The following is a 25,576-nucleotide window of genomic DNA, read 5'->3' on the forward strand; positions in this document are numbered from 1 at the left end:
GAGCCGATCTGGATCTGCACATGCCGTACAGCCCACCAGTCAGAGGGCAAGTGGACGTAACCACACCCTACAGACCAGCCATCTTGGTGAAACACTCAAAGTTCACTGCGCGCATCGCGCAGGCTCCCATCCAGCACAAGACCAAGATGCCAAGTGGTTTGGGTAAATATGACGGCACGACAGATCCAGACGATTTCTTGCAAGGTTTTTACAACACGGGAAACCTAGAGAGCTGGACGATGCCAACATGGTGTCATATGTTTGCTCGCTGCCTAACGGGCGCGGCGCGGGTATGGTTCGAGAGCTTGCCGACTGGGCAAATTGATGGGTTCGAGGAACTATTAGAAAAGTTCCAAGCCCACTTTGTACAGCAGCGCAGGCACACGCGCGATCCTGATGACATCATGCACTGCGTACGCAGGAATGATGAAACGATTGAAGATTACATCACTCGGTTCAATCAGGAGTCTCTGGCAATCGGAGGTATAACCGAGCAACTCCTGCGCGTGGCCTTTATACAAGGCGCGCGCAGTGATCAACTACGACGAGCTCTCGTAAGCAAAGATGGCATGCCCACCACGTGGGCCAAGTTGATGGAGGCATCGCGAGTTTTCGCGAGAAATGAAAAACAGATTGCCCAAGATAGGGCAAGAGAAAGAGCGCATCAGGCTGAATCACCGCGCAGCAAAGAGAAGAGGGCCAAACAGAACTCTGTATGGTCCAGGTTGCAGCCAACAAGTTTTTCTTCCGCAGAAAAGCAAGCGCAAACAAGCTCACCCCAGCCCCAAAAAGATGTTCGTAATCGCGGGGAGGGTGACAAGAGGGAGGGCGGCAGAGATCCAAGCAGACCTGTAGAGAAACAATGAATCAGACCAACATTAGTAATTTTAAAAGATTCGTAACTTAAGTTCTGTACAACACGGTATGAGTAGAAACATTAAACAGTTGAAGCTTATCGAATACCTGTAGAGAAACAATGACACAAGAAACCTGCATTAACATGTTCAAAATGAGCCGTTTTACTCTGTAAACATATTGTTCTTCTTTATACTAACAAGCAGGACTTATACAAGAATCTCAAAAGAATTACATCAGGTAACGATCTAATACACATTAAATCCACATGAACAAGAAGATTATGAACCCCAAATTTAACGTCAATAACGACGAACTGTAGATATTGGGGCTGTTATTAGAATCATCCGCGGGATTGTTTGCTCCTGCTACTGGTGGTGAAGCAGGGCAAACCAGACCGATTTTGTCATCGTGACATATGTTACCAAAGGCCGCGGCTGTGTAATTCCCGTAGAGATTGATGTAGCTGAACATTCTTTCTGAACAGTCATTTGACAAATCGTTTAATTTATCACTGTAAGGGCAAGCAAATTCTTTGAAAGCGTCACAACAAGGTTTAGGAGGGTATTGCGGTGCTTTGCAACGGCTAGTGATGAATGTGTAGTTCATGATCTCAAAATTTACAGGACATGCTGCACGTTGAAATTAATAAATATCACTAAAAGTAAAAACCACAATACCTATAAGGTGAATCCTCAGTTCACGGTTCGGTTTAGCCTGCTTTGATGAAGATATTGGGCCGAACCGAACCACTAACCACGGTTTGAACTTTCAGGAAAACAACAAACCAACCGGGCGGGTTGAGTGGGTCGGCTAGTTTGGTGGTTGACGGTTTTAACCAATTTTTAATTTCTCTAAACTATACTGTATAAAAAAATTTAAAATAATAAAATTGTTGATGATTATAACCACACATAATATTCGGTTGTTTCAACTTTCAGTGTTGTAAAAACCGTGATTACTCACTGATTAATCGCTAATTAATTGGTATGCTACTGATTTGATTTCACCTAATGAATCAGACCAACAAATCAGTAGCCGGTCAGAATCGGCCCAAATGAGTCAAAATTGTTCAGAATCTTTGAACCATCTACAAACTTATTAACTCAATACGATAAATAAGTACAGATAAAATTTTGTGTGTGGTATACAGTATACACACATATATACATTTAATTTAAAAAACCTTATAAAATTCCAATCCGATTAATCGCTAGCGAGTTGTACGGATGGAAGTGTTAAACCCCCAAAGAGTGAAAATTGAGGGTAATGATTGTGTGAAATTGAATATAATATTAATATTCATGGAATGTGTAATTAATTAATACATCAGAAACCTAATTTACGGCAGTCAAAAATAATAAAAGCAAAAGCAATAAGTCCAAACGTACGTTTCTTAGCCTGCAGAAGGCTCCGTCCGATTGAAGTGAAGATGATACCATCTGCAAGGTGAAGATTAGAAACTGAATAATTAGGGCTAACAACAGAATGAAAGAGTATTATTATTATTGTATTGCAGAAATAAATAAAGGAAACCTGAAACGGAAAATGGAGAAGATGAACACAGAGAGATGTAGCATAGAAGATAACAGAGAAACGAAAAAGGTAAATGCGTTCGGTCAGTATTAGTTCAGTTCGTTACAGGATCGGTACAATGTCATACTGCTGACATTATTGGAGCATTATCATTTCGGTTCCTCGTATATCGGTACGGTACGGTACGGCACTTACTATAACTTATGACGGTAAAAATATATTCTGTTGCAAATACAACACAATTTTCAATAAAATTTACACCAAAAACCATAAGAAAGAGAAATGGCACTTTTGAACGGGACTCAGTTGTGTGCCTAAAAGTATACAAACTGGTTAGGTATCTTAAGAGAGGTGAAGCAAACGTGACTGAAAAACCTATCATTAGCTCTGTAAACGAAACAAACCGAATGAAGCCTTGTTTATTTCGTTCGTTTAGTCTTAAATTTGTTCACGAATGATTAATGAACGCTAACCGAACAGAAATTCTTGTTCGTGTTTGTTTGTTAAGAAATTGTACTTGTGCACAGACACAAACGAGCATGTGCTATTTTAAAAAAAAAAAAACTTGATCCAAAGCATTTGACATGATCACTTTAATTAAATATAAATTAAGAACTTAAGATGATGACAATAATAATAATTAATAATTATAATTATAATAGTAATAATAATAATAATAATAACGATCACCACTTTAGTAGGGTGTTCGTTAAAAAAATTGTACTTGTTCACAAACACAAACGAGTATATGCTATTTAAAAAAAAACTTGATCCAAAACATTTGATGTGATCACTTTAATTAAATATAAAATTAGGCGACGAAGATGATGATAGCGATCACCACTGTAGTAGGGTGTTCGTGGAGGTTTTCCTCAAGGGTTTCCTGGGAGGTCGGGGTTTGAATCTTGAACGGAAAAATTTTACCAGCATCCCTTACAGGATTATGAGTGTTTGTCGTTCGAAGGAAAAAAATTGAGATAATAACAATCACAAACATAAGCGTTCTCCAATTGATGGTTTTATTCTAATAATGCCAATGAAGCACAAGTTAAATTTGTTGTTAGTTAAAACAAGACTTTATAATCAAATAATTAACTAAACGAACTAAACATAAATATTAAAAATTACAACATTTAAATGTTTGGTTGGTTGCTAATAAAATATAAAACAAACATTTAACTAATGAACGTATTACCAAACGATCACGTATACGGCCTCTGTTCATGTTCGTTCATCCACACCTTCCTCCAGCATATCAGTGGCCCGCCGAACGGCTCACGACTTGTTTGTTGAACATTCGGGTTGTTTACAACCCTACCATGACATTTGATTTGTTCATGGTAAATGTATGTTGATTTTAAGAACTCAATAATTTGTGCTCAAAAGACTAATACCGCTACCTCACCCATAGATCGTTTGGAAAGGAGACTCGCAAATAGGTTACAAATTCAAGTGTTTGTTAGATTCTTATATATTCTAGCACCAAATCCAAATGAATATGGATGAGGAGAAAATTGCTTTCCACACCGATCAATGAATCTTTTGTCACTCGACTTGAAGAACGTTGGTGCTGAATACTTGGTCAAGCCTTCAAAGCAAAAATAGAACAAAATATAGAGGCTTACGTTCATGACTCGGTAATCAAAAGCATAGATATAAAGAAACAATTCAGGTAAGAACATAAGTGTTCTTTTGTTTTTGAAGAAGGAAGGTTCCTGGTCACATGGTAACCAAGCAAGAGATCACGATCAACCGGAGAAATTAAAGACCACCTGGGGTATTAGGTCCCCACGGACGAAGAAGATACATAGCCTAAATTGCATGCCAGTTTTCAATAGATGAAAGAACATATCAAAAATTTCCCATTAGTCGGGGATCATAACGAAGAGAAACCATGTTTGTGTACTTATCTGTTGGGTCCGTGGAAGTTAGTGCAGTATTATGGTTGAAAGGGAAATCGCGCAGTTGCCAGTCTTAACTACCCACAAAATGTATTAGTCCTGTGTGCTATATACATTTTGGCCAATTTTCTCGCATGGATATTGGTCATTGCAATTTATATACATTTATTCATCTAAGTTGCTCAATAAATATGCAACTACAGAATATAAAGAAGAGCAATGCACGGTTCAAACTGGAAGCAACACTTATTGATTCTTACTCAATTTTACTAGGTTTTCAAGCTCAATGGTTTCCAACAACTCATGCTAATGAGTAATGACATTCTTGACTTAGTAACCAACATGCTAAGCATCAATTCTAGAAAAACCCAACATGGATACATATTCCACTCATTTTACAACATATAAATATTGTTAAACTGTATACTAATTAGCAGGAATTATACAAGAATCGCAAATAATGATACACGTGGTTGACGATTTAGCATCAAAAAACTCGAAGCAAACTTACAAGTCTATAAATAAATGATCATAACCCGTTATACCCACATGAACAAGAAGGTTATGAACCCCACAGTTAATGTCAATATTGACAAACTATGAATATTGGGGCTATTGTTCGAGTCAGGCCCGACAGTGTTCCTTGCGGTTCCTGGTGCTAAAGCAGGGCAGATCAGACCAAGTTTGTCATCCCGACACAAGTTACTAAAGAGCCCGGGTGGGTATTTCCCATACAGGTTGATGTAACTGAACATTGTTGGCGCACAGTCATTTGACAAATCGTTTAATTCGTCACTGTAAGGGCAAGCAAGATCTTTCAAAGCGTCGCAACAAGGTTCACGAGGATATTGTGGTCCTTTGCAACGGCTTGTGATGATTGTGTAGTTCGCATATTCAAAGTTTACAGGGCAAGCTGCACATTGAAATTAATAAATGTCACTAAAACCGCAATATCTAATTATTATGCAAAATTTCATGTCCATGGGATGTAATATACAGATTTTAGCTAAAAACATCATGATCAAAAAACCTAATTTAGATATTTATTCAATTTAGACTTGGCAGGTCATAACTGGCTGATTAAGAATGAAATCAAAACGAAGGTGAACCTTAAGAACAATAACGGACGTGAACAAGGAAGGAAGAAAGATTGATTACCACTGATGCCTAGCAAACGGGTTCGGTCAGGTCTAGGCCTGTAAATGAACCGAACGTTTAGTGGGAAGTTCGTTTATGTTCGTTTAATTAAACGAACGAACATAAACACATGTCCCGTTCGTTCATTTATGTTCATGAACGTTCGTTAATGTCTGTTTATTTATGTTTGTTTATTTATTAATAGAATATAATTAAATATTATATGGATAGGTAATCTACTTAAAGGTTTTATATTTGTTAATTTGTGTTCATTTAAGTGTTTTCATTTATGTTTGTGTTCATTTACATTTGTTTATATATGTTCATTTATGTTCGTTTATCTTTTTTTGGTTATGTTTGTTTAGATTTTAAACAAACGAACATAGATGAACACAAATGTCCATTTTTTAAATAAACGAACATGAACATAAATATTTGTTCGATTAAATGTTCGTGTGCATTCAATTCGTTTACAGGCTTTCATTATTCACATTGATTGATGAATACATTGGGATCAATCTCTATGCTTTGCCAATTTTATTTATATTCGTGAACCGTTCGTGAACACATTCATTTCCTTAATGAACGAACACGAACATAAAATCCCGTTCAGTAAGTGTTCGTGAACCGTCCATGAACACATTATTTTCTTAACGAACGAACATGAACATGACCTTGTTTGTGTTCGTTCAGTCCGTTTACAGCCCTAGTCGGGTCAGGTGCTTTTGGTTTACAAGTCAAACCGCCTTTCAGGTCAGGCGGTTTTTGGTTACAAGCGAAAACGGTTTTTGGTCAGAATGGGTTGGTTTTAAAGAAACGTTATTTTTAAATTATTTTACATTTCAGCTTTGGTTATGATTTTTGACTTTCTATTTCTTCTAAAATTTAGAGAATCAAAGTAAATCAATAATGTTGAGAAAATGAAGATAAGTGATAAGAACAAGAGAGCAAACATTTCTTAGCCTGAAGAAGATTTCGTCCGATTGAAGCTTCAGAAGCAAAGATACCATCTGCACACACGTACAAATTCAACATCAGAAGTTGCATTAATAATTAGTGTTTAAGATAGTAAAAAAAAAAAAAAAAAAACAACATCAAAATGAATCAAACAAACAAACGAACCCGAAATGAAAAGCGGAGAAGATGAGCACGAGGAGATACAACATAGAATAAGAAGAACACACGAGATCAAAATCTTCATACTTGAAGAAGCCAAAAAAACAGTAGATGGACTTTGTTATAACTAATAATCTTATTGAAATATCAGGATATAAACATGGAAGCCAGTAATGCAAATGTTTACGCGGTGGGTGTTGTGGATGGACTTTTTCAATCCAATCAAATGCCAGTAATTTGTCAATTAGCGACGACTATTGTTTCATACGACCAAGACTCCTATACTATTTTTGTATGCATAACATAATAATAGTTATATTATTATTATTATTATTTTGTGTTTGAACGGCAGCTTTTATTTTAGTAATATGTATACATTATTTAGAGAGAGATGACCAGAGTGGGGCGCGGGGCTCTTCAGATTTAAAGAGTGCGATAGCTTAAACATAAAAAAGTCGTCAGTTCCAAAAAAAGGGTAGTAGAAGTGTAGAACAACAAACTTGTAATAACCTCAATAACTATATGAAGACTATCAAGCACAATCGTATCACTTTATACACTAAGATGGCTTTAATATAACATGTTTTTTCGTTTGCAAAGTTGCTTGAAATTATTTAATATGATCATACCAACATTGCTATATTTGTCATAATATGATCATTTTCAGTCGGATCATTATTAGTGACTAGTGAGAAGATAGAATGGTGATTGCTATCAAAAGTTAGTAAGACGAGATTGATGATCACTACCAATTTAATGAGACCAATTAATTTAATGAGACGATAAGAATCATAAGATGTATTTACTAGAATTAATGTTTTCTAACGATTGTTACTAAAGACAAAAATGGTCATGGGGTGCATTCGTACTAATATTTAAATTATATTGCTACTTAATCTTTGTAATATTTCAGAAAAATATCAAAATATTGTCAAGTGTAATTAGTAATTACCAGTATCCACATTCTTGCTTTCTTCCTTTTAAGAAATAAACTACAAACTCAAAACCCAAAACTAATATATTTTCATAAATTAACTTTTGCTTGTTTTCTCATTTCCTGGTCGTTATGCCAACCAAGTAAACCTTTCTCAAGAGGTGCACATTCTAGTTAACCGGTTATTTTGCTAACCCAGTTTTTTTTTGCGGGAATTTACCGGGTTAACCGGTTAATCGGGTCGGGTAGTACCCGGTTTTGATAAAATAATAATTAAAAAAATTGGTTAACCGGTTCGGATATTAACCGGTTTTTAATAAAATAATTAAAAAAAATTTGGTTAACCGGTTTCGAAATCAATAATATAAACCGGTTACTAACTGACGGTTAGTACCGGTTAGAGATGGACTGGTTAGTAACCGGTTAAAGAAACGGTTAGAAACCGGTTAGGCTGTGCTCCTCTACCTTTCTCTACCATTTTTGTATTTTTCATTTAATTTAAGACATTTATTATCACACTACACTCTAGTACTCTACACCATGGATTCACTTCCTGCATATCTAATTTTCGGCCCATAGGGCCTTCGTTTGGCCCGCCTTCTTTCCGATCCATTGGCTGAACCCGGCATCTTTATTACCCGCACATATGGTTTGATGATTCTTAATAAAATAATTTTTCCTTTTTTGCTTAATGCTACTTATATCTTTTTAATTATGTTATTTTGTTATCTATGTCTATATCCATATCTATATGTATACTATATATAATATATGAAATGGAATAAATTAAGACGTTTTGAGATTAAATAATTTACAAAATTATCAACGCATGGTACGATCTATAAAGCATATTGAAAGGGTAAAATGATATTTGAAGCATAAAATATCACTTAAACTTTCAATTCATATTAATATATTTACATTTTTTCAACCTCAGTTTATATTAAATGAAAGAATATTTACAAGTTTGCCCTTTATATTAAACCTATATTATTTTTTATTTTAATTTGAAACCAACTTTCCCAAACGATTTTCAAACGGCTATAACATTTTCATACGTTAATACTTTTTCAAAAGGTTTACACCATAAAAACAAACATTATTATCTTTAATTTGAGTATATTATTGCTATATATATATATATATATATATATATAGGGGTGGGTTAAAATAAAAAGAGATAGTTTCAAGGAAGAGTAAGAATAGATCATAGCCATTTGATCATGTTAATCAATGGTTGAGATTTAAATTTACCAAAAAACTGACATAGTTTCCTAGAATTACTCTTTCACCTTTATAACCGACATAGTTTCCTAGAATTAGTCTTTCACCATAGGTTATAATGCCACATGTCAAAAATCTATTAGTTCTTACCATTCTTAGGAAACTCCTTATTCTTATTTAAACCCTTTTATATATATATATATATGTGTGTGTATATATATATATAAACGAAACCCCTAAAATCCTACGTGTCGTAATATGATCGCCCCCCTCTTTTATGGAAGCCATCAGATTGCTTGATTTTTAAATGAAGGCCTCTCATTGATTTAACCCAAATTCATAGGTATGGGTCTTACCAAAACCAAATAGCTCTTAAACGGGTTATAACATCTCATTAAATTAAAAATTAATCTTACCAATTATTTGATATGAAAATCCTATAAAATAGGGATATACTAAAATTTAATATCCAATTTAAAAAGAAAAAGATATTATTTATAATTAATAAACAGTTTTATAGTAAAATACATAAGCGGGTCATGGGCCACCAATTCCATATTGCTTTTAAACGGGTTATAACATATCACTTATTTATGAAACCATTTCATCATCAAACCCTAAGTATATTATTAACTTTCTTACAATAAAGAAAATTAAAATCCAAAAAATAAATATTAAAAAACGAAAAATGTAAAACAACCATTCTCTCAAGCCATCAGATTGCTTTATTTGTAAATGAATGTTTCTCACGCATTTGATCCGAATTCACGGGTAAAGGTCTCGCCAAACCCATATAACTCTTAAATGGGTTATAACATCTCATTATATTAAAAATTAGTCTCATAAAATATTTGATATGAAAATTCTATAAAATAGGGATGTACTAAAAATTAATATCCTATTTTATTTTAAAAAAGATATTATTTATAATTAATAAACAATTTTATAATAAAGAAAAAGAAACGGGTAATGGGTACACCAAACCCAGATAGCTTTTAAACCGGATTATAACATATCATTTATTTGTGAAACCATTTTATCATCAAACCTCAAGTATATTAATTATTAACTTTCTTACAATAAATAAAATTAAAATCTAAATATACATATATAAATATTAAAAACGAATAATGTAAAACAACCCCCGTAATACGGAGGATAAAATCTAGTGTGTGTGTGTTTATCTGGGGGGATGCTTCAGTGGAGAAATGATATTAGTATGAGAAATGCGAGAAATAGATCTGAACCATTGATTATATGTAATCAATGGTGTAAAATAATAATGGCAATCTTGTAATTTTTATAGAATAATTTGCATGGTTTGAAAATAAAAAGGGCAGCTTAGTATTTTATGTGATATATCATTAAACTCATTACCATTTTTTACTCCTAATTTTCCCCCCGAACCATTAGTTGTATTAATTGTCTCAAGATTAACATATATAATCAAAAAATCATTGCCATTTAATTATTGTCATCATGCAAAAAAATAAAAACAATTGTTATCATCCATATCCCCTGCAAGTTTTTGTCATTGTTATCATCCATATCCCCTGCAAGTTTTTGTCGAGGTTTGTGGTTTTTTTTATGAAGATGTGAGTATATATATTTTTTTATTTTTTAATCTGGTTAAAAACTAGTAATAGAGGAATAAATTCAAAACTATTCAAGGGCTTTGTGTAGTATATATACTACTTGTATAGGTGTTAGCTAATATTATATACGTGAGTCCTTGTTTATTGTGTAGGGTGTCTACCGAAACTAAGTATAAATTGTTTTATTATGTTATGTTATCTAGTGCAGGTTGTATACTACGTGTGTAGTTTTTATTTATGAAATTGTGGGTTTATAAGTTTCATGTATGTGTTCCTTGAGTTGGTGTAGGAAGTGTTATTAATAATGAGACTGGTTTGTTTTACTTGTGTAGTATGTACACTAACTGTGTAGGCATTAAATGATACTTTGTGTTAGACTTATTATTTATTGTGTAAGATGTCAATTGCTAATGTAGATATTAATCGAGAAACTATGTATGGGTTTTTTTTAGTTAATGCGTTTATTAATAAGAAACTGTGTATGAGTTGTTTATTGTGTAGGATGTCTACCACTTCTATAGCTATTAACCAAGAAGTTGTGTAGGAGTGTAATGTGTTAACTATTTTGTCGCTATTTACTAATAATTATTAACTTATTTGTGTAGGATGTACCGTATACTACTTGTGTAGGTACATGTGTACGAGTTTCTTTTAATGTGTAGGATAAGTATCAGATGTGTATGTGTATATATGTTATGTGTTTTGCTGTGTAGGTAATATAACAGTTATATATACGAGAATGATTTCTTATTTGTTTATTATTTATATTTGTTATGTTATTCTGTGTAGGAAATGATATTTTCTTTAGTGAGAATGAATAATGTAATTAATGTAGGTTGTTGACTACTAATGTAGGAATAAATATAATGTGTTCACTATCAGAATAATGATGATTTGTTCTTATTAATTTGCTCAGCAAAATAAACATCTTTGATATATGCTTGATCGTTTTTTCAAAGGGATTGATTTGTTAGAATGTAGGATGATGGTATAATTAGAATAAAAAATCTTGATATATTTTAACCTGACTAAAAATAAAAAGTAAAAAAAAAATAGGTGATTAAATTGATATACGATATATTAAGAACAATTAATACTCATTGTTGAATAAAAACCCACAAATCACTAACCTAAAAAAACAAGATTATTATTTACATATATGGCTTAATATAACGTCTTTTAGGGATTAAATTTTCTTGACTATAAAAAAGAGAGAAAGAAAATGTTGGCTTCGGAATTTTGGTCGAGAACTTTTAACTTAAAAAATCTTGAATTTAAACATGATAGTATTACTATTTAATAAATAATGATTTTAAGATAATAATAATGTGATATTGTAAATTTACCATATTCGTGATTACTTAACAAAAATAAAAGTTTTAGCATTTTACTAATCTGTCCTTATAATTAAATAAAGCAAAAGGAAAAAGAAAAAAAATCTAATTGGTTAAAACCACTTTTCACATTTCTCACACTAATATGATTTCTCAATTGAACTCAACCCTATATATATATATATATATATAGGGAGATTTCAAATGAGAACCCCTTTGAGTTTTAAGAATTCGAAAGAACTCAGTGTAACGAGTTTTTTTTTCGAATTTTTTTTACACATGCGTAATATATGTAAGTTACATATACACGTAAAAAAATTACATAATTTTTTACGCACCGAGTCGACTTTTTACACATGTGTAACGGACGTAAAAGTTAGTGTAACCACTTATATCTTTATTCTCTCTCTTACTTTGACTTTTTTGTTAGATTTAATCTCAACCATATATTCTATTTCATTTAATTAAATGTGTAGCCTATGATTGAGTTCTTAAACTCAACATTGTTCTCAAAAAATCTCTCCCTTATATATATATTATATATATATATATAGGATTAGGTTCATTTTAGAAGTGTTTCTTATTGCAAGAGGCGCGAGAATGGACTCTAACCAATCACATAATTTCTTTTTTATATTTTGATTATTTATATGAAAGGGTATATTAGTGAAACATAAAGTATTTTATTTTGTAACTCATATTCATTAATGGTTTAATAATTAATGATAAGTTACTAGCAAATGGTAAGTTACAAACTATTATTATAATTTTTTATTTCATATAAAATTTGAATCACTGTAATCTATTTGATCTAAAATCATTTTATTCTGTAAATGACTAATTAATGTTATTATTATTATTATTTTATAAGTAATGTAGATGTAGCTACGTCATGTGTTGTAAGCGCACTTTAAAATGTTGTGTAGTTATAATTAGTGTAGTGTAGTGTAGAAACATCTAATGTAGTGTATGCACACTTTTAATGTTGTGTAATCATAATTAATGTAGCGTTAACATATCTAATGTAGCGTTGACATATCTAATGTAGCGTTGACAAAACTAATTTTGTGGAGGTAAACTAATATCCTACACATCATAAAACATATCCTACACATTAAGCAACACATTTTACACGCCATACAGCATATCCTACACATAAACCTATTTGCATCTTATTTACAGTTTATCAACAAACAAATCTCCATTTTTTTTTATTTTTTTTTTAATTTCAAATTTTTTTTTATAAATTATACATACACACTTCAAAATACCACTTACACAATACATAAACGAACCAACCCACGATAAAAAAAATTACACATACACAATTCAAAGTATCACCTACACAGTACATATATGAATATACACATTACTTAAATGAGCCTACACGTGATAAAAGATGCACATACATAATTCAAAAAAACCACATATACAATTCATATATGACATACAAAGTACATAAATGAGCCTACACACGATAAAAATTAGAACTACACTATTCAAAATACCACCTACATGGTACATATATGAACTTACATATTACATAAATGAACCTACACAATAAAAATTACACTTACACAATTCAAAATACCACAAATACAATAAATGTATGAACCTACATAGTGCATAAATGAACTTACACACGAAAAAAAAATACACATATACAATTTGAAATACCACATACACTAACAAAATAAATAATGTAACTTTTAACATAATCATTTTTAAATTATGAATTTAATTAGTAAATTAATTAACTGTGAACTAATTAATTCCTAAATGATGTAACTTTAACATATTGTTGGTCAACGTTTTTTTATGTACATTGAAGAACGTGTTAGCTTGTATAAACTAGAAAGCGTATGGTAAAACCCACAAATTTATTTGGTAATATATAGATTATACGATTTTTTTTTTGCAGGTTGTGATAACTTCTTGTCTTCTTGCAAGCTTAAATTATTAGAATATTTTATTTGAGAGATGATGTAATTAAAATTTAGGAATGTAATATTGAAATGTAAGTTACAAATGTGGCTTCTACAAAGCAAAATACCAACATACTCTTTTTTGTTTGAAACTCTATTAATTTCTATTAAGATGTTGAAACTCATAATTACACTATTACCATTTTGATTGTAGACCATAGATCAATCATCATCAATGGTTATGATTAACTTCTCGCACTTCTCGTAAGATCCATCCCCTATATATATATATATGGTGGATATAATAAGAAGTGGAATGTGTCTAAAAAGTGTAGGAAGTAATCTGGTGCGATAGATTTGATAATCTGACGGTCTAGATGAAAAGTGTGTTTTTTAGGCGGTGTGTTTTATGTTAATACTTATTTTATAACACTACATGGGTATATTTGTCCAGTGTGTTATAATTTTTAAACACAAGACCAAGAACATCAAGAACAATATGTTAAACAAAAACACAATAAACATTATACTAATGCATCAACTTTAAACACTCCACGACACGTTATTCCTCTTTGGCATTTCATCAAACAGTTGGCGTGCAACACACTATGTTGAACATGATGAACAAAAACACAATAAACATCATACTAATACATCAACTTTAAACACTCCACGACACGTTATTCCTCTTCGGCATTTCATCAAACAGTTGGCGTGCAACACACTATGTTGAACATGATGAACAAAAACACAATAAACATCATACTAATACATCAACTTTAAACACTCCACGACACGTTATTCCTCTTCGGCATTTCATCAAACAGTTGGCGTGCAACACACTATGTTGAACATGATGAACAAAAACACAATAAACATCATACTAATATATCAACTTTAAACACTCCACGACACGTTGTTCCTCTTCGGTATTTCATCAAACATTTGGCGTGCAACCTCCACCGCTAGGGTTTACCAGCTCACTCGTGAGCTAGGTCACAAGTCCGACGGCCAAAACAATCAACTCCATGGTTTCCGGCACCAACAACCTTTTCCGGCGACTCCATGGTTTCTGACGCCCCAACCTTTTCCGGCGACTCCATGGTTTCCAGCGCCGCTACCTTTGTTCACCCCATGTTTTCGGTGACTCCATGGTTTCCGGCGCCCCTACCTCCGTTCACCCCATGTCGACCAGCCACCGCTACCAACCATGTCGACCACTGCCACCCAGCCACCAACCCGATCCGACACCAACAACCTTGCCACCGCTACCAAACCCTTCAACCCAATTAACTCATAAATCAATAAGTAAGCTGCAAATCTTGAAAAACACTTACACAGAGACATTTCGACTGTCGTGTGAACAGTCGGCCGCCGGAACCACCATTGCCCGTCGTCTCCTTGCCTAGATTTGGGCAACGCCGGCCACTGGAACCGCCATTTCCGACTGCCATGTGAACATGATATTAAGAGAGAGAGGGAGAGAGATAGAGATAGAGAGAGGATGATTATAATAAGTTTTAAATTAATTCCAAAAATAATAAAATTTGATATGGACAATCCTACCCTGATGTACTATAACTAATCTAATGGTCCAAATCACTTCTTACACTTCTTAGACAAACTTTACTTCTTATTTTAACCTTACTCTATATATATATAAGGGTTCAAATAAGAATAAAGAGTTTCCTAGGAATGGTAAGAACCAATAGATTTTTGACATGTGGTATTATAACCTATGGTAAAAGAATAATTATAGGAAACTATGTCGGTTATAATGATGAAAGAGTATTTCTAGAAAACTATGTCGGTTTTTGGTAATTTTAAATCTCAACCATTGATTATCATGATCCAATGGGTATGATTTATTCCTACTCTTTCTAGGAAACTACTTATTTTTAGGATAATCCCCCTACATATGTGTATATATATATATATATACATACACACACACATATACCATGTTAAGTATGGGTATTCACGGTCCAATTTTGACGGTATTTAAGTTGAACATGTGACCCAAATCATTAGTAACAATTTTTTCCGTCGAAAATTGAAATGAAGCCGTTGAAAATTAAAACCGAAAGTTAAAAAAACAACCGTGAAACCTAGCCAATGATCAGTTTAAACTGTTGTAAAGGTTTCAAATCGAGCATGAACACCCATAATTATTACGTGATTACCAAGTTATGTGTTCAAATGCCCGTCGCATCGTGCGGGCAGTTGTCTAATTTAGAAATATATACACTTTCCACATAAATGTTTTTCATGTTAGGGAAAAGTGTGAATGATACTTTTCAATGTAATATTTTTCTTTCAATACAATGTATCACATTGAGTGGTCACCATCCCAACATTATTACACTTACATAGATCAATTACTATCATTATTAGCGAAAAGATACAATGATAATTACTATCGAAAGTTAGTGAGACGAGATTGATAATCACTACCAAATTTATGAGACGAAAAAGATGCGATCACTAGAATCATTTCTAAGCTATTTAGAGACATGCTCACAATGAAAAGCAATCTCTAAATACCAAAAATGGACCTAAGCTGCATTTGCATTAATTAATATTTTTCACTATTTGCCATCAAGTGTAATTACTAGTATCCACTTTCTTTCATTCTTTCTTTTTCTAAGAACTCAACTGCAAACCAAAAATAATATATTTTCACGAATTAACTTTTGCTTTCTTCTCATCTCCTGCTATTTATACCAACCAAGTAAAACCTTTACCACTTTTGTTCTTTCAAAAGACAAAGTTATCACACTACTCCATGGATTCACTTCCTACATCTCTACATGACACCATGGATGCACTTTCTCCCCCTCCATATACGCTCCTAAAAACGATCCTCACCGTCCATCAGACTTCAACAAATCCTTCGTCGCTACATACCAATAAAATACCACTTTTATCATTTATTGAATAAAAATAAAATATAAGACGAAGGAAAATAGCTTACACGAAATTTAGACTCCTTCATGTTTTCCATCAACGCTGTAATCTCGAGTTGCTTTAACACCGTGGCATGAAGTACCTGTTGAAATAGATGATGTGTCGTTAAGCCCAAGTCAAAGTCAACAATTAATAAAATTTGATGAAACAAAAAAGTCAAAGTGCTTACACTCTTGGTTTTGTTAAGGTCAAATTCAACAGATTTAATCCTCTCCAAAGATTCATGCAACATGTGTTCTTTCTCAAGAGGTATTGCAGCCGGTTTGTCTTTAAGTTCTTCCAACAACACTTCAAGGTTATGAAGTCGGTCAACAAACGGAAAACCATTGTCTTCTCCATCGCTTTCTGGTTTGGTTTCTGTTTCCCCTTTGTTGTCAATTGCATTAGCGGGATGTACATTGTTCGGTCTTCTCAAAAAGTCAACGGGTTGACTTCCAGTCAAAGCAATTAGTTTTGTAAACAAGAACATGAGCGGTCTTCCTAACAGGTTAACTAACATACTGGTAATAGATTTACTGTGAGGAGTAGATTGTTCTTCAACAGGACTAAACTGATCATGACAGTTATAATAAATAGGCGAATTAGGTTCTTCGGAAACTGAGTCTAGTTTTAGAATCATGGAACTGGTTCGGGTGGTTAGAGAACAAAGATTTTCTTCAAAATCTGATCCTGATTCTATAGTTGATGCATCACCTTTTCTACTACCCTGTTTAATACAGATTAACAAAAGTCAGTTGACAAATATTATGAAATTATGATAAATTACTATTCAAGTTATTTGAAAGAATGATTTGCCTTTAGAGGGTGTATTGGTACATAAGAATCAACTTTCTGTTGATCACTAGAAACACTGGTGATTTGTCTTATGAATATGGCTTCTGCATTATACACAACCTGAAAATGAAAACGAAAACAAAAATAATTAAAAATTGTTTTTTTTATTTCAAGATTACAAAATATACTATTTTTAAGAAAGCAAATACCTTCATGATTTCAAGGTCATTCCATGGACCCATGTTAGACCGAATGCAACCGCCCTCAAGGGGACACGTGCATGAACCACCAAGAAAATCAGGCAATTGGCTGTAACAGTTCATCAGTAAGAATATTATACTTACAAAAGTCAACAAAGTAAAAAGTCACCAGATAAAAAAGTCAACGAACCTTGCGTCAATGGATTCAAGTAGCTTCCCCAATGACTTAGGCTCCAAAACATGAATTTTCGCAATGGTTTTTGCATCCAAGAACTTTTGAGCAGCAGGCCATATGTATCGTTTGAATGTAGAGCCAGCATTAACAACAAACATGCGGTGTAACGTCTGCGTGTAAATATAAAACTTCATTATTCACAAAAACAAATACTATTCAGATTTTGTTTAATTACAGGAAAGATTGATTTACCTCAGGGTAATAGTTATTGTCAACCTTTGCCATAGCTCCAAGAATACTTGCAGCACTAGGAGTAAAATTCTTCAATCCCTGCATATAAAATTAAAAGAAACAATGAATTTTGGAGTACACAATATATAAAACCTAACCCAAATCCCAAATCGACCCGTTGAAATTGCCACATCAAGAAAAAGTATAATATCGACCGTTGATATTACATACCATGCCTTGCACATCAAGAATTGTTGTAGTGGAACAAATCTGTTTCTTTGCTGCAATCGAACAAGCGGGAAATTTCTCACAAAAAGCCCTTTCAAATTCTTGGACATGATACTTTAGGTAACGGTCAATGTTAGTAATGCGCATAAGTCTACTCGGGTGTGCTTTCCCGAGCCTTTCAATATAAACAGGTCTTCCTTCTTTATCAACTCCATGGTACCCATGAGGGTAATGCTGTAATACTTCTTCCAGTTCTTCAAACTCAAAATCCTGTGTGTTCAAATTCATATATTATGCAATATTACATTAATATACATTTTAAAAGTAAACCGATTCCAATCAGAACAATAAAAAAGATTCATATGTGACATTCACTTGCATTTCGCTAAGGTAGTTTCAAGTTTTATGTGCAATGTGGTTACAATGTAGTCTAATAAACAAATTTAATTACCTCTAATATTGTGTCGGTTCCGTATTCTTTTCGCCAGTTTAGCATTTCTTCCCACATTCGGATCGTTTTCTCAATGTGAAAATCCCTGGCCTTTAAAAACCTAAATTAAAATTAACAAACAAGTTGAGTACACTTGCATTTAGTATTAAAATATAAGAAAAGATTTAGTATTAAAAATGAGAAATTTAAACACATCTTGCATTTAGTATGTTTTCAGTCTAATTTGGTATAAACAAAGCTTATAAAATTATAAAATAATGACTTTTTAGAAACTAAAACCTTTACTAACCTCAACAAGGTATGATACTCATCATGTCTCTCAGGAAGCAAATCTTTGTCAATGAGTTTTTGCCTGAGTTCATGAACAGCCCTTTCTTCGCTCGCATCACGAACATCTTCAATCGAAACCGAAGGAACCCGATAATCAACTTTCCTTTTCCCCCTTTTCTTAAGTGAGTGAGTGAATTTGTTTGAAGCATTTATTGCTTTCTTTCTCAAAGCTCCAATTTTAGATCTTCTTCTTTCATCTTCAGAAATATCCAAATCCAACCTCCTTTCTCTCACCTCATCAAAAGCATCAACTCCTTCAAATCCTAACAAAATGATTAAGCATACATAAATGCTCACATTTATGTTCATCAAAACCAAAGCATTTGAATAAATAAATGAATAAAATGAATTCATATTCACCCTGCAATAAATTATTTAACTCACCTGACATTTTAGGCAGGTACAGAATAATGGAAACTCAGCAAAAACCTTCACCTTCACTGGCCACCATTAATGCATAAACAAAGCATCCTACAAGATAATGCATCATGAAGGTTATTATGTTATAAGACAATACATTTTAATCTTAACATGATAAGATAGGAAATAATACCAATTTATAAAAAAATGAGAACGTAAGAAACAATACCAATCTACATAAACAATGATTTATAATAACAAAGAAAAAAACCTAAAAATTACAACAAAAGAATCAAAATCAAAAACAAAAAGAAATCTAATAATAACAACAAAATATATATAAGCAAATACTTATAACAGAAAATTAGCAAATACGAACAAAATATAACAACAAACACCCGCAAAAATACACATAATAATAACAGCAAATTGGTTTATGGCCCATAGGCGTAGGCGCATAATAATAAACCAAATATCCAATAAATTCCCAAGGATTTGCAGATCTAGAACTTATGTAATGTCCAATCAACAAACAAGCAAACAAAGAAAACCTATTAATGTAGATTTTATTTGATTACACACATTCATTGCCCCTAAATCTCTTCAAACTCCAAATGCCGTGCACCGAGAGCGAATTACACTTATTACAAAAGGTGTTACCAACAAAATCAACCGCTTACCGGTCCACAAAACCAGCAAAGTTATCGTGATTGTTGAAACAAACACACAAATATCATTATTACAAGCGAGAGTCAGTCAGATCTCAAACAAACACCAACACGTCTCTTCTACTTTTCGTGTTCTTATTTGAATAATAATAATAATAATAATAAACATACCAAATGATAACACGGGAACTCAATCTGCAAAATAAAGGCAATTGGATTCGGGTGAAATACACGGCTTTATACATACACATACAACTGGTATGTATATTGACGGAATCTTTCTCGATTGACGGAGAAATATTGGCTGGAGAAGAGAGTGATATATGTATGTATAGGTTGTATGTATAGGTCTTCTTTCTCACACTCTCTCCAACCAACTTTTCTTGTGCTTATTACAAAGCTTAAGCAGCTGCTTGTTGTTACCTTTGCTTATTTGTCACCCTTGTCTGTCCCCTTTCATTTGTACTCTTACTTTTTTACTCTTTTCTCCCTTTTCTTTCATCAAGATTGCATAATGCACCCTTGGTTGGTTGTAATGTCACTTTGGGACGACTAGATATGGCAATTAGATAGGTTTGGGGTTTGGTACCAGTATTGGTATTGGTAATGCGAGTCGCATGTCTGATTGTAAATTCGTGTCTTGAATCTCATTTAGCAGTTGTTCGGTGTTTGAAGTGTATTTTTTTTCTTGTATTTTTTGTTTTTAGTAACTAAAATGGATTACAATATGACAAACCACATGCGTATCTTAATTAGCGTTTTAAATATCTACGATATGTTTGTTTAAATGATAAAACCTCGAAAAAAAAAGGCTATACTTCATAGCACACAAAATATGAATAATAATCAATAAATCCTATTATAAAAAGAGATTATTTCGATTCATAGCATACAAAAAATAAATTAAAAGACGACTATTTCGACTGTTAGAATGAAGTATTACTAAAAATATGTTAAAGAAACCCATTTATAATTATACTAAAGTTATTTTTATTATAAAGTCCGCAAATCAACACATTTACAACATGTTTACTCCACTTATTACAACCCAAATTATTTTATGAGCAATTAACTCCTTTACAACATGATTAGAACATATTAAGGGTGTTTGGGATTCATTTTTTAACCTTCTTATGATTTATACACTCATAAAACCTAACTTTCCTAAACACCTTATAACTTATAGCTTATAAATTATAAGCTATAATAAGGTAAAATAAGAAATCCCCCCCCCCTCCCGGGTAGTTGTTTATAACTTGTTTACTCGTCTGACTCATTGAGATAATTTGGTTACGCCGATCATTTTGATGTTACAATATTTTAACATCAAACTTACGATAGATATTTTTAACCTAAATTAAAATGTGATTCATGCTCATGATCATTGGTCTAACCCGACAACCTAAATTAAAATGTGATATTTTTAACCCAACCAACAAAAACAACTTTTGGACCCAAAGAGCAATTCCATCAACAAAGGGGGTTAAAAGCAAATTAAAACCAAAACTGATTCGGCGTGGTAAAAACGGGATTTACTTTTTAACACAAAAACAAGAGAATCTAATTACTTTTAAAGCCTAAAACACTGCAACTAGCCAACCAGATTCTTCTGATGACCCTAGGATATGGATTACCAGCAATAGGGTTGTTCCTTATGCCACGTGGACAGCTGTGATCCTGACATGTCCTTCCGTTTCGGAGCATGCATACTATGTACCAAAACAAAGCGCATTAATTGATCCGACGACTCAGAATTAAAACCAGGGGGTAGGGGCTGAGGAAATGGTACAATGGTACGCTGACTGTGGGCCCCACCGACAAAATTCTTGCATTACATTCCTTTTTCGTTGATTTGGAAATTATTGGTGGTTTATTATTAAACAACTAGTGAGTTATATGCTTTTATTATTTTGATGATTATTGAGTTGGTAAAATGTCACATTTTATAATGCTTTTTTTTCAATTTTAGGTGTGTTTTCTTTCTTTTGTTTAATTGTCATTAAGAGAATATATGGTTTTGTTTTTCGTGGTTAGAATTAATCTAATAAATTCGGTTGTTCGGTACTTTGAACTAAATTTTCAACCACAAAACAAGTTTGATTTAAAGTCATCTTATTTTAAGCCACACTCGAAGCTCTAGAAGTTCATTATAAACGAAAAGTATTACTTCAAATAGATGTATAGTTTTTTTTAGGTATTAGGAAAAGTTATATGAAGAGTTCATGTTATGCGTCTGTCATTATGGTTTTAATTCTTAGAGCATTCTTATTCCGTTCTCTATTCCTATATCCATATATATCATATAATTACACTAAAAAATACTACAATTCTCTCTCCTGTTCAATTAAATAATATTTTTTATACTTTTCTCATTATAGTTTTCTCTCTCCACCCTATAATTTACAAAAAAAATCATTACATTTTCTCCAAATTTACAAAAAATCACTACGTTTTCTCTCTTCACCCTATAATTTACACTCACAACCCCACCCTATAATTTACAAACTCTCCTTACATAATTTTAGGGGATTGGTTGGGAATGCTCTTAGAGCATTCTCAATTCATCTATCATATTATATGAGTGGTGTTTTCATAATATATGGAGTGGTTTATGGTGTTGTAAATGAAATAAAGAAAGGAAATGCTGTGATTTTTCTATATATTTAAAAAGTTCTTTTAGCACCCCATAAATTTTTTAATATTTTTTTAAGTGGTCGTGAGTAAAATAGAGAGAGAAGATAATTATAAAAGTATAAAGGCAAATTGGAAATAAATAATCCCAACTTTCGTGTATTGGCCGATAATAATCTCAACTTTAAAAATCACTACCAGCGGTCCTAACTTTCAACTATTTTTTGTCTCAATGATCCTCTGTTAAAACACACTTAACGCCGTTATGTTTTTACCCAAGTTTCAAACTGATGTTTTAGGGCTTTTGATCGAAAGAACGACACGATTCGACCGATGTAAAACTTATCTCTAAACTGTTATCCAAGCGACGAAACAATGTTTCAATTCGGGTGTTTAAATTTTCAATTAACAAAAATCAAGTCATTTGAATTACCGATTCAAGATAAGTTTTACATCAGTCGAATCGAAACGTTCTTCCGATCAAAAGCCCTAAAACACCGGTTTAAAACTTAAGAAAAAACATAACAGCGTTAAGTGTTTTTTTAACGTAGGAACATTGAGACAAACGTAGTTTAAAGTTGGGACTGCTGGTAGTGATTTTTAAAGTTGGGATTATTATCGATCAAATACACAAAAGTTGGGATTATTTATTTCCAATTTGCCAAGTATAAAAATGCATTATTTAATTGAATATGAGATAAAAAAATGTAGTAATTTTTAACGTAATTTTGAATTTGAAAATAGTGGAGTGAAAGGAATGAGAATGCTCTTAGGGGCGAGATACCACCCTAAACTACCTTAATTTTTATCAATTTTTCACTAACTGCCATGACATTTACATCATTAGCTACCCTAAAACACCTTAATTAATCACAAACAACACTCCTCTCAATTAACAACCCCCCTCCTCTCCCAATCACTTTTCTATTTTAAAATTATACCATTTATAAATAATCTTGCATGTGTACGTCTTGACCTTGTTCACAACAATGTGATATGCATCTTTTTAAGATGATATTGTGTCTTCGTCTTCAAGTTGGTCGGGGGCATTCTTGAAAAACTCTATGTCGTTATCGTCTGAAGATATCGCCGTCATCGTCTGAAGATATCGCCGTCATCAACAGGAGGAATGAACACCTCGAGCCCATCGCCAGTGAAATTCATGTTGTAGAAAATAAAAATTATCGTGGAGAATGTATTTTGAGTAGAGAATATGATTGTCTTGAATGTTTTTTTAAAATATATTATAAAATATACAATGTATTAGTAGGGGGTATAATTTTATTCTTATTGTTTATTAAATTGCAATTTCGACCACTAACGGCTATATCCACATCGGTTTGTATAACCTGATTTCATATACCCAGTTTCAGCAAAGAGGGTTTGGCGGTGGTGTTCCCGAATCGAGTTTGGTACCCGATGGCACTCCTCTCTCTATCTCCCTCACATTTCAAAAATTATAATTTTTACTATTGTTATTTGCTTATAAGTAACATATTTGATCCTTGAAATAGATGGTCGTTTGCTTTTAAATTGTTAAATATTCTGAATTGACCAATAACTTATGTTTTTTTAAAATAAAAATAATTAATTCTCAATCCTCAATCCACCTCATTGTTGATTCTCATCTCATTGCCAACTACATGTCTCCCTCAAGAGCAACAATGTTGCATTGATTTGAACTCCGAAGGTGACGTCGAATGTATTAGCAAAGGTGATATCATGCGAAGAATTCTGTGTTTGTCAAGGGCCGGTCTTTAGTTTGATTTAAATACTTTTTTTAAGATGGAGATGAGCAGTGGAAAGTTTTGTGTCGGATTTTTAAAAGAAAAAGGAATGACTGACTTCTTTTCTGAAAAATCACGACAGGGAGTTTAGAGATGGTATGTGGTAGAAAGTGAGGGAGTGGTGTACAAATGGTAGGATATCAACGACAACTAGGACGATGGGTTGTTGAAAATCACAACGACACTAATGTTTGATAAAATAACTTATACAACCCTATTCGTGAGTAAGGCCAAACTAAATGAGTAGCATACAATAGGAAGTCCTATTTTACTTATCCAATCACATTTTTATTAAAAATTTCTTCATTTTTAAGCATCTTAAGCTCAATTTAGACACATGTTATTTATCTTTACGTTGACGGGTAACATGTACACGTTGATTCAGGAATTCGAGCATTCACTTGATTAATTTGAACTTGCATGCTATCATAGATTCGCAGTCGAATAATGTTATTAACCTTGGTTCTTGTATTTTTAGTCATTCATTAATCGTTCATCACTTGATGTGGTAGGTTGTGCACTAATCATGATGTTTTTTCAATATATCTTGATTTATTTGCTTTAATATATTGATCTTTTAGACATCACTGCTAATCATTGGAGGATGTATGAAAGTTTAATCTTGAAATAGTTTATCGTGAAAGTTGAAGGGATAATTTGAAAGAGTTAAATTAATTAGTATTTAATCAATAGTTTGAATGTTTAGAGTTATCGGTTAGTAGACTTGTTTATTTGCATGCTTATCCTATTAGTTTGAAAGTAAGTATGTGGGAGGTAGTTTGAGTCATGGCATGTTTAGGAAGTTAATTAGTATAAATAGATGGTTAGGGGTATGCAATTTGTGTTCTAAATGTTAAAAATTAAAATAAACAAAAAGAGTCGTTTCTTGTTCGTGTTCTTATTCTTGGGCTTGATTTCCAAGAATATAATTATATTAATCATCTATATCACATGATTTCCTTACCAAGTGTGATTACTTCCCTTCTTTCCTACACAAGGTCTATGTTAAGGGAGACATCTTGGTTGGTGACTTGGTGCTAGTATTGAAGCTTATGGTCCAATGTATCTGTGTTTATTTATTTGACTAGATATCTTGAATCGTATACTATATCCAACATCCAACATTGTCTCATTATTAACCTTCCTCCTGGTAGTTATGTATCCCCATTAGGACATGTGATAGCTCCTCAACCTAATTTTCTTTTATGTGTCCCAAA

At 32.7% G+C, this 25,576-nt stretch overlaps 1 protein-coding gene and 1 pseudogene across 2 annotated transcripts; both read right to left on the minus strand.

The window, feature by feature from the left end:
- Positions 1-4,761: 4,761 nt before the first annotated feature.
- Positions 4,762-14,660, minus strand: LOC143566571 (GPI-anchored protein LLG1 pseudogene; annotated as a pseudogene). Its single transcript, XR_013141256.1, has 3 exons — positions 14,576-14,660; positions 6,383-6,439; positions 4,762-5,205 (listed from the first exon to the last, which is right to left on the minus strand). The product of XR_013141256.1 is annotated as a GPI-anchored protein LLG1 pseudogene (transcript).
- Positions 14,661-16,301: 1,641 nt separating this feature from the next.
- On the minus strand, positions 16,302-19,389 carry LOC143566566 (phosphatidylinositol/phosphatidylcholine transfer protein SFH13-like). The gene is made up of 11 exons (XM_077053234.1): positions 19,298-19,389; positions 18,873-19,176; positions 18,584-18,683; positions 18,136-18,402; positions 17,926-18,003; positions 17,689-17,843; positions 17,508-17,607; positions 17,320-17,418; positions 16,694-17,230; positions 16,532-16,606; positions 16,302-16,456 (listed from the first exon to the last, which is right to left on the minus strand). Exons 1-11 carry the CDS (start codon positions 19,302-19,304, stop codon positions 16,439-16,441), a joined length of 1,740 nt encoding a protein of 579 aa, XP_076909349.1. The 5' UTR covers positions 19,305-19,389; the 3' UTR covers positions 16,302-16,438.
- Positions 19,390-25,576: the final 6,187 nt, after the last annotated feature.

The sequence above is a fragment of the Bidens hawaiensis genome, unplaced genomic scaffold (assembly GCF_021521415.1).
Source record: "Bidens hawaiensis isolate Kalapana, Puna unplaced genomic scaffold, B.hawaiensis_p1.1 tig00022913_1, whole genome shotgun sequence".
NCBI classification, from domain to species: domain Eukaryota; kingdom Viridiplantae; phylum Streptophyta; class Magnoliopsida; order Asterales; family Asteraceae; genus Bidens; species Bidens hawaiensis.